This window comes from Macaca nemestrina, chromosome 4, assembly GCF_043159975.1.
Source record: "Macaca nemestrina isolate mMacNem1 chromosome 4, mMacNem.hap1, whole genome shotgun sequence".
In the NCBI taxonomy this organism is placed as follows: domain Eukaryota; kingdom Metazoa; phylum Chordata; class Mammalia; order Primates; family Cercopithecidae; genus Macaca; species Macaca nemestrina.
The window spans coordinates 19,265,715-19,283,409 of record NC_092128.1 but is presented as its reverse complement, the minus strand read 5'-3'; the positions used below and the strand labels follow the sequence as shown (position 1 = coordinate 19,283,409).

The 17,695-nt window shown below is 46.0% G+C and overlaps 1 protein-coding gene across 10 annotated transcripts in view; it reads right to left on the bottom strand.

Annotated features, from left to right (window-relative positions):
* The window catches only part of LOC105471291 (homeodomain interacting protein kinase 2), a 220,021-nt gene that overhangs the window by 154,418 nt on the left and 47,908 nt on the right, over positions 1 to 17,695 (bottom strand). For 4 of the 10 annotated variants that reach the window (XM_071094373.1, XM_071094379.1, XM_071094375.1 and 1 more), the window contains one exon: positions 3,770 to 4,853. In XM_071094373.1, the coding sequence (XP_070950474.1) occupies positions 3,770 to 4,853 (1,084 nt within the window). Of the gene's footprint in view, positions 1 to 3,769; positions 4,854 to 8,631; positions 9,091 to 17,695 lie in introns of those variants that run through there. The other 6 variants (XM_071094372.1, XM_071094378.1, XM_011723683.3 and 3 more) reach the window with 6 other exon arrangements.

Genomic DNA, 17,695 nt, shown 5'->3' with positions numbered 1-17,695 from the left:
CAAGAAAAAAACTTAAAAAGCAGCCTTTGTTTCCTGAAAAACACACCAGTGGGCTTGCCTCACAGAATACCAACAGCCACTGCAGCCAGGCACATGCCTGAGAGCTGGGGAAAATAGTTGGCTCTGGGGACACCACCTCCTTTGCCAAGTCCCCCAGGTGAGGATAACATATCCTTGTCTCACACCATTTCTGTGTCACTAGGCGGGGACAATGGTGGGATGAGACACTTAGCCCAGTCCCATGTAAAATGACAGAGGGACACATAAGTACTCTACCTTTTGAAAGTCAGATGTCCTGGGATGATAATGTGCCCCGCTCAGATACAGGGGGCCGAGGGGAGAAAGTCCCCACCCACCACCTGCAGGATGAAGGCCAACCTGCCGGGAGGCTGGATGCACGGCATGCAATGACTTCCCCAGCCCAGGTGGCTCAAACACAGCCATTCTCTCAAGATGCAGATGCAGCTGAAAGCATCTTCCTTCTGGGACACGGGCCTTAACGATGGACAATTAAAGAGCTTTTCTTGTCCCCTCTCTTTCCTAATAAGAGGCAAAGCCATCAGGAAAATCAACTTGATAAACGTGGCCTAGAGCTGGCTGTCCCACACAGCTGGGACGAACAAAGGCAGAGCACTAGAGACTGTCCTCAAAAACTCGGATCGATCTATATGGTGGCAAACCACTGCAGGGCTCAGACAAGGCCTGAGGGAGAAACAGAACATTGAGCCAACTTAGAAATGAAGCCTCATTTCAGGCAGAAGAGAGGCTGCCTTTCCTGCTAACCGTATCCTTGGAACCAGGGATGGACATAGGCAGGCTGACGCGAGGGCCTGAAGGTGACCACAGAAAGGAGGCAGAGGCCTTCCTGCTCAGAATTTTAGGCAATGGTGATTTCAGGGGTGAAAAGAGGATGCTATCACAACTAAGCAGAGGGTCCTTCAGAGGGATGTGGGGATACAGGGGCCAGATGTGACTGTGCCTGTCACGAAGTGGGGAGAAGAGGGCTCCTGAGGGCCCCAGGAACGGCCAGCAAACCAGCCTGCCACACCCACCAGAGGCGTCCAAAAGGCCTGATCTCACCCACAGAGTGGGGCAGGAGAGGATCGTCGTGAGTCCAGGTGAAGGAGTCAGCCCTCCCCAGCCCTCACAGGCAACCTCCTACTGCTGCCGCAGGCTTCCTGAGCTAGGATCCCCGACTTTGCGGCCTGTCTCCTCAGCACTAGAGGCACCAGCACCAGGCAGGAAAGCAAAGAAAAACTGCAGAGTCCAAGGGGATGGGCAGGGAGGGCTCCAGGAAGTGTCCTGTGGGCACCAGAAGGCAAGATGACAAGCGGGTCTTAAGAATCCCCAATTCAGCTTACTTGATTCACCAAGTTTTGCTCTAAGGATGTGCTGCCTTTTAAACAGAGTTTGTTGAAGTCTTTTTACAAGTTGCCATGCTAGCTTTTAGTACATTTTAATAACACTGGTATGTGTTCATAATGCAGCAATTCAGATGAACTAAATAAAAGCCCTAGCAGCCAAGTCAGGGGCTCTTCACCCTGAATTCAGGCCAAGAACTAGAAAGAGCCAGCCTTTGGCATGCTGAATTTACCAACCTAAATATGAAGTGGCACAATGGCCTCCCGTGTGGGGTAACGGAGAGCCAGCACAGCACCAGCGAGACCCCAGAGGGGCTGGTACCCAGCATGGCCACCAGAGCTGGCTTTCAGAGGCCCAGGCACTCTCTACAGAGAACATGTGCTATCGGTACCGGGCACCCAAACCTCCAGATTCACTCAACCATTGCCCATCTTTCTCCTCTGGACACAAGGAGGTGCCCACCTTTCTTGGGGGCTCCTGCCCTGGGCTTACTTCTCCCTGCCATTGGCTCTGGGGCCAGCGGGCAGAGAGTGGATAGCATGGTCAGGAGGAGGGAGTGGAGAGGAAGTGGAGGGGCAGCAGTAGACCTGTCTGTCCACACAGGGCCTGGTGGCGAAAGCACAGGCCAGCAGAGACCTTTCCTGCACATAGGAAATGAGTAGGAAAGGAATCCTCAGGGCAGGGCAGAGAAGAGGCTTGCAGAGAGCTGCTCTAACTCAGGAAATGTCTCCTAAAGGGAAGAGGGAAGAAAGAAACAGCATAGGTGGAGAGGCCTCAAAACCTCCTGTGTGACTCAGGATTAGGATGAAAGGAGACGGGGTGGAAGGTGGGAGGGCATCTGGGGACCGGAGCGGACGGGCTGTTGCTCTCCCAGGGAAGGAGGGCCTGGTGCCCAGCAGGCTGAGGGAGGGGCTGGGAGGAGACTTGCAACAGCTCTGCCTGCAGCCAGGCTGGGGGCCCAGGCAGGGAGCAAGAAGGGGAAGCTGGCCCAGGTCAGCCCCAGGAATGGGTGACAGGTCAGCTGTGTCGACACGGCACTGGGGCATGTTCCAGCCTTCTCTCTGTGGCCTTGAAAGGCGCATGGAGAAAGCACACCCTCAAGCGAGTGTGGGGCAGGAGGTCTCAGCAGGATGGCCTCCAGGGACCCTGGTTTTCCTGCCTACATGGCATGCTCTTAAATGTGCATCCATCCCGTCTTCTCATGGGAGTTTCAGTTTTCTTTCTTGTGACTTCTATCTCTACCGGACTGTTCGGCACCACCCCAAACACATGCCCAGGCTGGTTCCACAGAGCAGGGTCTTGCGTTCCATCCCTGCTGCCTCCCTGCTGCACACCTGCCATGGCCAGCCACGGAGTGACGCACCTAAGCCATGTTACAGCCGTGTTACCCCCCAGCCGCCCACGAGGCTGATGAGAGGATTTCTCCCACTTCATGGGTTAGGAAATGAAGGCATGGAGAGAAATCAGGCAATTAGGAGAGGAGGGACCAGGTTCACTCTGGCCTTTCCTGACTCCAAAGCCAGCACTCCCATCTCAGCTCCGTGTCGGCAGCGGTTCCAATCCTGACTGCATACAGGGGTCCCTAAAAAGCTTCCAGATACCCCAGGATGGCAAGGGCCCTGTCTACATCCCTATACCTAGCACTGTGCCTGGCACATGTTAGAAGTAAAATCAAAGCTTGTTGAATGACTGCATGTGTGAGTCCATGACTGAACACACTTCCCTGCCACAGACACTATCATTCCTCCATCATCCTGACCCAAGCCTGGAGTCACCTCACCACCGGAGCCAGCCAGCTGGCCCCAGACTAGTCTCTCCCCTCCTCCAGCCCTTCTGCTCATGGATAGACAAGGAACCTTCTCAGAACATCCTTTTCACCCCATTACCTTATGTTGTTCAAGGTTTCCAGGACTTGCTCTGGGTTTGAGGACACAGTTGAAATTCCTTGATCTGACATTTAAGACCCCCAGTGACCTGGTTCCAACCCGTCCTTTCACTTACATCTCCCACCACTCACAAACTGTTCTGGCCAGGCGGGTGTCCTTCTTGTCTCCTGTAAATTCCTACTAGTGTGACTGTGGACTGTGGATGGCACGTCCCTCTCTCTCCACCACCTGCCTGGATCCTACCCATCTGGGAGGACGGAACTCCTCTGCTTCGCCTCTGCTCTGCACCCCAGGTCCCAGGGAGCCCTTCCAAAACTGAATGCCTATGCCACGGATCTTACCTGGCTCCGTTCTAATGTGACTTCTAATTGACATCGCAATGTGCACATGTCCTAATTTCCTAAGTACATTAAGATCACTTGAAGGTAAGAACTGTAGACATATAATTTTATCTCACCACAGTGACTAAGGCTGCACATTTTCTGTGAGTGCCACTCCTGTCTCCGTGTGGACAGTCTTACCTGTAATATCTAGACTGCAAGTAGGTGGAGCACACAGCCTTGGACACGTGGCTGGCTGAACCAAAGTCAATGACCTTGACTCTGTATGGTTGTCTAGATGGATCCACCAGCATGATGTTTTCTGGTTTGAGGTCAGCATGGATAAGACCTAGGCTTTTGAGTTTCATCAGGGCTGTGGCTACCTGCTGGAGAACTGGGCGAATGTATTTGAGGGGCAAGGGGCTAAACTTGTTTTGCTTCAGAAAGTCATAGAGGTTCTGCTCCAACATCTCGAAGACCAAGCACGTGTGGTTCTTGTGCTGAAAGCATTCGTAGGCCCGGACGAAGTTATAGTCATCGGCACTCTCCGTGCTCAACCGGGCCAGGATGCTCACTTCAATCTGACCTTGTCGGGCATAGGACGGGTGGTTCTTCAGGATCTTGATGGCTACAATCTCATTGGTGCCCCGTTTCCAGCACTTGACCACTTGCCCAAATGTCCCTCGGCCCAAGAACTCTAAGACCTCGTAAGTGTTGGTCATGGAGCACAGCACCTCATGCTGCACCAGCTGATAGTCGCCCTCGCTGTTGGAGCCACTGTTTTTGGAGGTGGCAGTCGACGTGGTGGCAGTGGCGACAGTGGCCCCGCTGGCATTATTCTGAATCATGGGTGGGTGCTCCTCGATGATCTGCACGCTGCTTGTGTTCTCGATCTCCTCACTCTTACGCTTGAGGCCACATTTTTGGTAGGTATCAAGGAGGCTCACAGTGCTTCGACGCATTAGGTTGTGTGGTCCGCCGAGGACTTGCCCGGTGACAGAAGTGCTGCTTGCTGAGGTGACCACGATGTGCCCGGTGCTTCCTGGGAAGATGATGGTCTGCTCGTAAGGTAGGCTTGGGTTTGGGACCGGCAAGGAGGTGCTGACGGTTGTGGTGGCTGGCTGCGACGGGGGAATGTTCTTGCTCTGGCTATACACTTTGCTGTGGGAGCCGTACCCAGTCATGTCCCAGTTGGAACTCGGCTCTATTTTCAGTTTCTTCACACTACAGAAGGCACTTGATTGAAGGGTGTGAGGGGAGAAAACTTGCACATGTGAGGCCATACCTACAAGGAAAGGAAAACGAAAAGTAAGTATCGGATTCAGCTTGGTATAAGTAAACTCAACAGATCCCCTTCAGTTCTCATCTTGGTTTGGGCCACACAGAATGTTTCCTTCCCACTTGAAAACAAGGTTGAAAAAGTCAATCTATTCCACCCAGAAGCACGTTCTGGTCACTGAGTTTATGGAACCAAGTGGTTCCAGGGTGCCACCTGCCACCATTAGGTGCCAGCAACACAGTTGAGACTCAGAAACAGAATTCCAATATCAGGACATAAGTCATCATTTTTTAAAATAAACATTATTTGTGACAGAAATGGATTCTTCTTCAGTTCTCCCTGGGTTGCTTCCTACTGAAACTCAGGAGGCTATGCTAACTGTCACATACTTTGTTGCCCACATAATCAGCTCAGCCTTGTGGACAGACCCTGTCAGGTTCACTGGTTTGAGGAAACATCTTCCCAAACAGGCCCCAACACCAGGCCACTCAGGATCTTCTGGATCCTGGATGAACCCTAATTCTAATTACCACCTGGCATCTTTGTCACCGTAAATGAATTCGGTAGGGTTGAGTGGATCAGCAGTTGGTCTGATATTTTTCATTTCAACAGCGTAAAACATTTACTTTACATTTACATTACAGCCTTACTGGTGGGGACTGGGTAGCACAATTTGTGGCACAGTTCACTCACTTTTCCTGCTAAATTCATATATCAATACATTTCTCTAGAAAGTACTATTTTTTGTTGTTGTTGATGTTGTTGTTTTTTGAGACTGAGTCTCGCTCTTGTCATCCAGGCTGCAGTGCAAGGGCACGATCTCGGCTCACTGCCACCTCCGCCTCCCAGGTTTCAAGTCATTCTCCTGCCTCAGACTCCCAAGGCTGGGATTATAGGCTCGTGCCACCACACCCGACCAATTTTTGAATTTTTAGTAGGGATGGGGTTTCACCATGTTGGCCAGGCTGGTCTCAAACTCCTGACCTCAGGTGATCCACCTGCCTCAGCCTCCCAAAGTGCTGGGATTACAGACGTGAGCCATCATGTCTGACCAAAAGTACTATTATTTCATACCAACATCTCATCCACAATTTAGATAAACTTAGAAACCTATAAGACCATTATTCTGGAACACTTGTACAAATTATGGTGACACTGAAACAAAAATTCATAGAAAATGTATTAAGCAAAAATAATAAGGTGATGAAGAAGGATAACTCCTTAAAAGTTAAAAGAGTAACAAACATTGCCCATCTTCTAAGCCACAGTCAACAAACATTTCTCACAGAAGCCACAAGGAAGTGGAGCGTCTGCAAGCCCTGCTGGTGGTTGGCTAACCTAGTGTTCCTGTCTCTCTGAGCCCCTGGCGTTACCTAGAGTGGTTATTTAACATGCTTTCCACTCCATCGACCATCACCCTAGCCCGCATTCTCTCTCAGTAATGACCCAACTTCCACTTTGTCCAGATGCCTGAGGTCAGCCTTACTTTCCTCCTTTATTTCCTTCTTCATTTCAGAACATTCCTGAATCTACATCATCCTCCATCCTTCATTCCTTCTCTCCAGTCTGAGAGAAAGAGGTGTTGCTTTTTTCCAATACTAAAAAAGTTCCCGATTCTCATGATCCGTATTTGTCCCATTTTCTCTTGAACTTGCTTCCACCACTGTTCTTTCTCTCGTAGCTTTCTACTTCTCCCTGCACTTAATTGGATCCAAGTACTCAGTAGGAACTTAATATGGCTGGCCAAATGAATCAATCACCTCATCTTTTTCTTCTGCCTTCATGCGTGTGCACACACAAAAGCCCAATGTGGAAGGCAAAAGGAGTAACAGCCGCATTCCCCCCTCTTAATTCTTTCCCTCCTCTCACCTGTGATCAATGGTTTATGCTCCCTTTTCTTCAATGCCCACATCTTAATCCATCTCCCCCCCACTCGTTAATGCACTATAGGCTCGTGTTCTTGAAGGTAAATGACTTCCTAATTGCCTAATCCAATGGCCTTGTTTCAGCCCGTTCTTCTTAACCTCTGCAACATCTGATACTGCTGACCACAACTTCCTTCTTGATGCTGTTATCTGGACTTCAGTGAATCTGTAACCTCCCCCTCCCGTGTCTGATTGTACATTGTGTGCTCAGGTGGTTCCTCTTTCTCCATTACTATTATTTTTTTGGAACAGAGTCTTGCTGTCGCCCAGACTGGAGTGCAGTGGTGCTATCTCGGCTCACTGCAACCTCTGCCTCCCGAGCAGCTGGGACTACAGGTGTGCACTACCACGCCCAGCTAATTTTTATGTTTTTAGTAGAGACAGGTTTCACATTGGCCAGGCTGGCCTCAAACTCCTGACCTCAAGTGATCCGCTTGCCTCGGCCTCCCAAAGTGCTGAGATTACAGGTGTGAGCCACCGCACCCAGCCCTCTTCCTCCTTTCAAATGTTGGCATTTCCACCGTTTTGACTCTGTTCTCTCCGGCAGATATCATCCATTCAAGCAGTTTAAGCCGTCACCCTCTGTGTAGGTGACCCCCACATGTTTATCACAGGCTGGGCTCTCCCTCAGAGGTTACAGTGATATATTGCTACCTCCTGCTACAATGTCAAAGATGCGCTTCCAAAGCTGAACCCCTTATTTTTTCCTAAAAATCTCACCCTCCATCCTAACATCTCCATGACTGTTCATAAAATATTTTTCTAGTCACTTGGCTCCAAAACTATGAACTATGATGGTTCTTCTTTATGTTCATAGACAAAAAGGTGCTAAGCCTTATTAATTTCTCCTTCCTTCAAAACACCTCTTGCATCCAATTCTTTATTTCTGCTGTTGCTGCCACTTCCATAGTGAATGCATTTATCACTTTCCAGTAGGACTAAAGCAAATCCAGACATCTCATCTACCTGAGCACTCTGTCTCCCTTTAATTTGCCTATATTTGGCCACCAGATTAATCTTTCTAAAACATCTCTGAGCATGCCACTTCCCTCTCCAAACTTCCAGTGGCTCCCTAGTGTCAAGGAGATAAAGCTGAGAACTCAACACCTTTACATGTTGATTCCAACAATCTTGTTAGCTCCAGCTCTACCAATCTTCCTGGGTGCTCAACTTGAATGAAGCTGGTCTATTCGCCGTTTCTAGAATGTCTCTTATACTTTCTACCTTCACACTCTTACATTGTTCCTCTATCTGGCATGCCTTTGCTGCTTTTCTCAACTTATCCAAAGACCAGCCAGCTTAGATTCCTTCTCTTTCCAGACCACTCTAACCCAGTGATCATTCCCAACTCTCTGTTCCTACAGCACTTACCATATGCACCATCTGACTTCAGCTCCGACTTCCTAGGGGCAGTTCTGCTAACACCCAGCACCTGCTCGGAGCCCCACCTCCACCCTGCGCCCATGGATCTGCTGAAGGGTGTTTCCTTCTTGCTTCAACCCTGAACTCCGACCTCCACCTACACACTGTGACTGCACATCTGTAGGAATCCTCGTGCCTGACAAGACTATTCTGGCTTGCTTGTTCAGAATTCGTACTTCACCCATTTCTTCCCACTGTTCTTTTTGTTCAATTCAACATCCCCCTTATTCAAGAACAACACAGAATATGGCTATTCCCTATTTATCAGTATCAAGTGAATATCCATATTATTCTAGATGTTGTATAAAACATAGAAATGACCAATTAACTTGGCTTTCAGTAACTTAGCCACTGAAGAGACAAAGCAAAACAGCCATTTCCTTCATCCCTTCATGTCCAGCCTCCAGCCTGCTGCTTATTTTTCAGTCTTTAAGTACCTGGAAGGGGGTGGTCAGAGAAGGCAACAGCAGAAATATGCTGTTTATACATAAAGAAGGTGTTTTCACTCTTTCAAGAAGATCTTGGTGGAAAGGCTGTCCAGGGTGCGGAAGTGGAATTTTACAGAGGGGAAGAGAGTGGCTTATGACTTATTTGTTATTGGGATGACAGCCAAGGGTCATAAAATTGTGGAAATCATCACTGGCTGCCTCTGGTGACAGATGCCCAGGATCAGAGAGGAGGCCTGCATGGCTGGAAACATCCTGCACCACGGCCAGCTGCCTCAGACTCCGGCCTGGCCTGGTGTGGCCCCTGCTGCCCCTTTATGAGGTCAACAGCCACTATTCCAACGACTGGACCCAACGGCCAGTGCAGACGTGTTACCTTTGTTCTGTAGCAGAGGCCACTTTGCTTCAGGCAGCAAAATGCTCAAATAAGATATAGTTAAAGAAAGTCTTCAACAGTAATACTTTTTTAAATCCCTGAAATATCTTCATAAGGAATAAGACACTGTTGGTGGTTTTGTAGCTTAATCTTAAAATATTCTTATGGCAACACACTTATTTCCAAACATTTCTCCTTGAGAGCATTTCTCTGGAACAAACCTTCCTTCCCGATTAGTTTAGCTCTCAGAGAGTTGAGCCCACAACATTTACTTCTCTGTTTATTCAGATCTTAAAGTGGGGGACAATAAAGTGAGGGTACAGAGGGGGACTCGATTTTTTTTTTTTTTTTTTTTTTCTGAGACGGAGTCTTGCTCTGTCGCCCAGGCTGGAGTGCAGTGGCCAGATCTCAGCTCACTGCAAGCTCTGCCTCCCAGGTTCACGCCATTCTCCTGCCTCAGCCTCCTGAGTAGCTGGGACTACAGGCGCCCGCCACCTCGCCCGGCTAGTTTTTTGTATTTTTTAGTAGAGACGGGGTTTCACCGTGTTAGCCAGGATGGTCTTGATCTCCTGACCTCGTGATCCACCCGTCTCGGCCTCCCAAAGTGCTGGGATTACAGGTTTGAGCCACCGCGCCTGGCCTGATTTTTTTTTCTACTTGAAAGCAAGAGCTAAATGTCTCCTCTAATTTCTTTCTGTACTGACCTCTGGACTAGTCAAGGCTACTTCCCGCCTCATTTGTCAATACCCTTTTCAGGAAAAACAGAGGCTTAATGCACATTGTCAGTTTGATCCAATGGCAAAGTCTCAATCACTTTTTAAGTCATCTCTGCACTTCCTAGTTGGCTCTTGAAACAGAAGGCGAACTTTACTCCTCCTAGGTGAGAGACCAGGGAGGCTACTGTACTTGGGAGGGCAGGTTTTCAGCCCATGGGGAGCGTGCCCAGAGGAACCCAGGAGGTTACGGTAGGATAAATCTGCCATAACCACACCTGCTCCTAGAGGGGTGACCCGACCCAGACTTTTCCACAAAAGCCTTAGTGGTCTCCCAAGGTAAAATCTGTCAAAATGGCCACATTTTCATTCACTAAAGGACAGGGAGTCACCATAACCTAGAACTAAAGCTTTTAACAAGTAGCGTGCCTATTACCATACTACTCTGTCTCATAAACAGGCTGAAGTCATAAACACCAAAACTCAGATATGCACGGGGTCTTACGTGCTTGTTAATTATACAGACAAGAGTTCATGTGGATGCTACAGAAGTGACAAGTAAAAAGCATTGAAGAACAAATTTATTAAAATTTAAAAACAACTTCTATTACACAACTATATATAAATTCTTCATTGCATATGACGAATGAAAAATAGCACCTATAAAACTGACATTAAAATATATCCTATAGTTAGAAGAATTAAAGTCCATTATTTGTAAGGCATTTTTCCTTATTACCATAAAGCTGACAAAGTCTCTCATGCCCGAAACAAATACAGGTTATCAGACTAAGAGTGCACTTTGATATGCTAAAGGCAATGAGGGTTCTGACCCTTCTTTTAGTTACTTTATTCAAATTCTCATTTTGCATTTACAAAAAGCCTGTATAAGTAAGTCTGCATTTCAAAATACTATTTTTAAAACATCTGCCTTCTAGCCTTGATTATAGATGCCATTTATGTCTATAAAATGCTACACTTGACTTTATCTGCTATTCCTCAGGATTCTTAAAACACTTATGAGTCTCCAGGTTTTAAAATCTTGAGTATTAAGTACATACCAGGCTCCAGGACAGATGTTTTATGGACAGGGTAAGCATACATCCCACTGCCAGTTGGACATATGCTTATCCTGTTAGGCTAATTCAGTTATTAAGAGCACCCTCTCTACTTTCATTCTCACAAAGGTCCTACTTTTAAAACTGGGAAGTCATGTGATGGGTTTAAGCTTCTGTGATAAGTGAAAAAAATCAGACCCTGACCCCAGAAGTTCAAACCCAGATCTAATTCTTTTTTTTTTTTTTTTTTTTTTAGGGACAGGATCTCACTCCCTGTTGCCCAGGTTGGAGTGCAGTGGTGCAAACATAGCTCACTGCAGCCTCGAACTCCTGGGCTCACATGATTCTCCTGCCTCAGCTTCCCAAGTAGCTAGGACTATAGGAGCATAACACCATGCCCGGCTTCAAACCTATGTTAATTCTATGCACCTTTTGGTTTCTCTTTGTCTTAGCGGTTAATGAGAAATTCATTTGTCTAGGGCTACAAATAATGTAATAATAAGAATACCTAAAAATCTTCATGATTTCTTGAAGTCTTAACTCACACAGTTTTTTAAAAATTTAATTATATTTTATTTATTTATTTTGAGACAGAGTTTCGCTCTTGTCACCCAGGCTGGAGTGCAAAGGTACAATCTCAGCTCACCACAACCTCTGCCTCCCAAGTTCAAGTGAATCTCCTGCCTCAGCCTTCAGCGTAGCTGGGATTATAGGTGTGCCCCACCATGCCCAGCTAATTTTTGTATTTTTAGTAGAGATGGGGTTTCACCTTGTTGGCCAGGCTTGTCTGGAACTCTTGACCTCAGGTGATCCACTTGCCTTGGCCTCCCAAAGTGCTGGGATTACAGGCGTGAGCCACCGCACTCGGCCAACTCATACAGTTTTTTAAAAAATGATATTTGTTAAGGGATTGGCTCATTTAGTGTATTTTTCCCCACTTATTTACTTAGTTTCTTCATGACTTTATATTTCACAATTAGATGAACTGAAAAGTTGCTTCACATCTGAGTACATTTCCTTTCCATTTCACCACCCCTAAATAAATTATCTACTGGAAGATCAGACTACAAGGATGAGTGAGGGTTCAACTACAATAAAACAAAAAAATTGAATTCAATTTCACTGAATTCTAGCAAAGCTCAAGCTCTGATTCCCAGGGAGGTGATCTCTAAAATAGTGGCACCAATTCTATCGGTATATCATATTTAATTTGGGTTTAGCAGATGTAAAACAGATTACCGCTCAGAATCCAGTTGTATTACTAAAGAGAATGGAATCATGAACACCTGATTTTAAGAGGTACTAACTTCCTTACTTCCTAAAATCTTTTGGACACATGCTCTGGCTGAATAATGAGTACTTAATAGATGCTACAGATCTTTTTTTTTCTTTTCATAATAAAGAACTCAAAGGAAGAATTCCCATATTTAATGAAATGCCATATCTGCCTAATATAGATTATGCACATAAGATATAATAAAATTATAGAATACGTCAAAAACATATGAATGTTAGAAATATGCATCCAAATGGACATTTTTAAACACCTAGAAAAGAGTTCATCTGTATAACCCTTGAGAACCCTGGATGACATGGTGATCTAATACCTCAGGGGGTCAAAAAGTACTCGGAAAGTTTCCTTCATTGACATACTAAATAATATTCTAGAGTTTTAATAATCCTGCTTATCAAGTTTAAATTTCACAAAGAGTACAAAGATAATTTCAGGTTAGCCCATTCTAAATGACACATTTCCAAAACAGTGTATACTGAATGTCCCTGGGGCTTTTATGCCATTTTCAATCAATGTCTGTTTATCCACTAGTTGTGTAATGTTAAATATATAGTATATTCCACCAGAGCACAGCTTAGGATCAACCACAAGCTCTAGAGAATTCTTTTGTCAATAATGACAATAACATTACTACTGATTGCAGCACTGGGCATTTGAAAGAAATAGAAAAAAATCTGAAATAAAATCAATCATCAAGTCTGTATTACGGGTCCTCTATATAAAAAAAGACTAGGGTTGAGCACAACAGGAAACACAAAGCCATCTAAGACATCGTCACTGACCTAAAGGAGTTTACAATCTCATGGGGATTGCCATGTACAATGCAAATTAAAAAGGACAGCTGGTAATTCTAAGGCAACATAAACAACTTGCCAAAGTAAACACTAGAAGTTCAGAGGCAGGAGTCACTATGCGTTGTGGTCAGGCAAGGTTTGACAGCAGAGCTAAGACTGAAGCTGCAATTAGAAAGACGGGGCAGAAGGCTGGTGCCTCAATCCTGCGAACTGGGTGTACTTCAGTCCACCAGGAGAGCGACACTCATGGTGGGAGCGGCCAGCACTGCGGTCTCTGTCCTAGGAAGCTCAGGCTTTGCTTGGAGACAACTGAGGTGTGTTTGCATGGTGGCGATACAATAACGAATGCTAACGCAATAAATAACCACCAGCATGCACTGTGTACACAACTACCTAGTTATCCAGAATTGTCATCTTCTGATAACTTCTATCTTCTAGAAGTAATTTCTAAATACTCAGAGAGCTGGGGGGAAACCCAACCATTGACAGCCGCTCACCTAATTTCTCCTTTCGCCTTCTCTCTCACTGGCTGCCATCTAACACATCACTAACAAGTGGTAGGTGACTGTCCTGACTGCCTTTGCTGTCTATACGTCAGACTCCAGGTGTTTACTCGAAACAACAAAAATACAGCGTTTGCCTGTTTTAGAGATGAGTAAATGGAGCTTTAATTTGTCCAAAGTCACTTTGCCACTGCTAGCAGGACTGGGATTTGAACTGAGGTCTGCCTGATTCCCAAATCCATGCCACCAGCCAAACTTCTTCATTCTTTAGGTTCTCAGACTAGAATCACCAAACAATGAGATGAACCCCACACCAGCCAAAGCAAAGATGAGGGCTGGTAAGTGAAGGAAGACAGATTGAAACTACAGGACACAGCTGACTATATGTCACCTGGTAAAATAGTGGATAACAACAACAATGACCCTAAGTCATCTCTCATTTCTGTATCTTCTGGTTATGACATTTGAGAAATATAACCATAAGAAATGATTAAAATAAAATACATTTACCTATTTAAAGAGGTAACCGCTGCTTATCTGATGCATAGGGGGTCAGTGCAGAGAACTGGTCTTGAGTAAGAAGAGCTGGGCTAAGGGACCTTGGGCAGGTTCTCAGCCAATGGGCAGGCTGGTCCAGAGGGGTAAGGAGGACATGGACAAAGGAACTGCCTGAGAGAATAAGAAGCAGCAGAAATATAAGACTCTGCAGAGGAAAAAAAGTAAGACATGCTGACAGATGAGATGTGAGAGCAAAGGAGAGAGGGGACTAGAACACATTTGGGGGTCAGAAGGAGTGGGGCTCCATGAGTGAGAAGGAAGATGGGAAGTGGAGTTAAAGGGTTGGGGGAGGGGAGAATGGAATCTATTTTCAACAAGTTGAATTAAGAGCACTAACGGGATATCTACGTTGAAATGTCCAGTGTTCAGCTATTCATACTGAAACTCTGAGGCAAGAAATTGCTTAATTTACTGAAGTGTCAGGAGCTAATGGTCTTTGCTAATCAGCACCCAGTTCCTAGTTGCTAGGTTGAATTGTGAATGACGATCACCCACTTTGAAAAGAGAATGGAAATCAATAGGATGGGCTGAGCCTGCATGGGATTAATTGGAAGGGGGAGAGAGCAAGGTGACCCTGCACTAGTTCATGGGTAAGGCCAAAGACAGAGGGACACAGCCAAAAGACCAGTAGGACAGAACGAGAAATAGCAAATGGGGAAAAGAGCTAAATCAAAGGTTCATGCCCCAAAGGGCCTAAGAGAATGGTGCTGCGGACGGTAAGAGCACAGGTCAGCCAGAAGAGCTCGGTTTGGGGCAGATTTTATTTTAGGCATTAGTAACAACAAAGAGGAAATGTTCTATATGCAACAAGAAAAAAGCCAGGTTAGGGAATGGGCACAAGGTCCTGGCTGGAGATGTGGACCTGAGGGCTGTCATCGACACCTGGGTGGAAATGGAGGCCCGTGAGTAAAGCTGTTTCCCAGGAGAAATGCTGTAGAAAGGAGAGCAGATGGCAAATCAAGTAATCCTTGGGGGCAGGGACATTGTCAAATAGTATGAGGAGGACAGTATGAGTCACAGGGAAACATCAAGGATGAAATGATGATAAACACAATTAAGGGACCGATCCAGGAGAATAAAAACAGAGAAAGAGCGGCAGAACCTGGCTGGGAATGAGCCAATAGCCCTCTTTTCCCACAGGGTCAGGAGCAGGGAAAGAAGGGGTGCTTTCCTGGGAAGAGAACCAAATGCACCATGTCACGCCTCCTGCTCTTCCAAGAAATGTGGTTCTCTTAAGAACTTTCAAAATCTTTTATGTCATCTGCCTAGAATCTGCAAATGCTACCATAAGCTCTGTTTCTTTGAGAAAACATCCCTTTCCTAACATTTGCAAATTCTCCACACATCTATCTACCTATTGACTCATTATTTGTCAGAGTTACATGTTTAGACTTAATTCTCTTTCTGCAAGCTGCTAACTTGGCCCCAAATAACTCCTTTTGGTAACTCTGCTATACTGCTTCGAATGAAGCCATCAACTGCTGTGGGTGAGCCAGCCTTGCCCTGTAGTAGGTGAGTACAGGCAACTCATAATTGTTTATCTACAGGACATGGTGTCAAGAGCTCATAAGTAATCTGAAAATTCCCAATCCAATCCAGTGCTGAAGCAAACACCAATAAGACACAAATGCTTTTTCAGTTTCTTTCTCCAGAAAACTGATGGGATCAATGAAAAGAAAATAAAACAACTCAAAGAATCCTTTTTGAAACAAGAGTTGCATTGGCTAAGTTTTTTTGTTTTGTTTTGTTGTGTTTTGTTTTGAGACAGGGTCTCACTGTCACCCAGGCTGGAGTGCAGTGATGCAATCATAGCTCACCGTAGGTTCAACTTTCTGGGCTCAAGAGATCCTCCCACCTCAGTCTCCCAAGTAGCTGGGATTACAGGTGTGCGCCATCATGCCTGGCTAATTTATTTATTTATTTTTTTATAGAGACGGGGTCTCCCTATGTTGTCCAGGCTGGTCTCAAACTCCTGGGCTCAGGCGATCCTCTTGCCTCACACTCGCAAGGTGCTGGGATTACAGGTGTGAGCCACTGTCCCTGGCTGGGTTAAGAACCTTAACTATTTAGAAAAACACAAAACACCACTTTCTAAACATAGCGTATGAATCTGCCAGGGTTGCGGTACCAAAGCACCACTTACTGGGCAGCCTAAACAGCAGACGCTGTCTTGTAGTTCAAGAAGCTGGAGTCCAAGACCATGGTGTCAGCAGGGCTGGTTCCTTCCAAGGGCTGGAAGGGAAGGGCCTGTTCTAGGCCTCCCTCCTTGGCTCGCTGATGACTGTCTTCTCTGTGCGTCTCTTCACATCACCTTCCCTCCGTGTGTTATCTGTGTCCGAATTTCCCTTTTAATAAGGACATCAGTTGTATTGGGTTAGGGCCCACTCTGATGACCTCACTTTAACCTGATTCCTTCTATAAAGTCCCTACCTCCAAATAAAGTCACATTCTGAGATACGGAAGGTTAGGAATTTAAGGCATGAATTTGGGAGGGGGGAGACACAATTCAAACCCTAACAACAGTTTTAAGGAAACCAAAAGCATTTTACTAAAGTATAATTTTCTCAGGTTAAATAACTACCACATGCCAAAAGAAGTCTCTTCGGAGATAAGACATTTCATTTTGTGCTTTCTCTATATCTTGCCTTAAAGGACCTATAAGTTCATTTCAATTAGTCTAATATCATAGATGGAAACAAGTAAAAGCATAGTGTCTATTTTAAATTAAGCTCTGCATGAGTTGATGTTACAATGCTTCTGAAAAAGGCCATACAGGAAAGCACCTCTCAATCTACTGAGGGGCAACTGTAGTCACTTTGGTATAAAGGAGAATAGGGGCCAGGTGCAGTGGCTCACACCTGTAATTCCAACACTTTGGGAGGCTGAGGTGGGTGGATTGCTTGAGCTCAGAAGTTCAAGACCAATCTGGGCAACATGGTGAAATCCTGTTTCTACAAAAAACAAAAAAAAATTAGCCAGGCGTGGTGGTGCACACCCGTAGTCCCAGCTATTCGGGAGGCTGAGGTGGAAGGATCGCTTGAAGCTGGGAGGTAGAGGTTGTAGCGAGCTATGATTGCACCACTGCACTTCAGCCTGGGTGACAGAGTAGACCCTGTCTCTGAGAGAGAGAGAGAGAAACAGAGAGAGAGAATTGGGAGTGGCTTATTAGTAACACATAAACTAGGTTTCCAGTTCTGATTCTGTGTGTGTCTGAGGCAGAACCTAAGTAGGCCCCCAAAGCCACCTCAGGAGTGGCTGGCAGCAGGCGGGCAAGGTCAGGCCATCCCTCTTCATGCCCCTCAGCATCGAGGAGGAGCCCTGACTTGGTCCTTCCTCACGCACCCTCTCTCACCTGCCATCCACATTGTTCCATTTTTCAACCCTGCATTTTCTTTCCAATGGAGGATCTCAAGAAGACAACCTTTTAAATAAACTTGATGGGATGAAAAAGGCAAACACCCACAAACTATAAAAACAAAATCAGCTGTACTTCTGGTTTCAACCCAGAGGAATTCCATTTAAATCCACGTTTTTTCAAAGATCTAGAAGGCTGCTCACTTGGTCCCTGAAATGTTCTAAATAAGGATGGTTAAAGTTTCAGCAGTACTAGTTTTCAGGTGTTTGAGTCACAAACCTTTACGAAAGCACCTTCCCTGGATTTTTCAGCCACTTCCTAACATGACATACTAATGTCCCTCCATTCACTATTGGTTCAAAATCCTCACTGACCACCTCAAGAGACAAGTTAACCAGACCTGC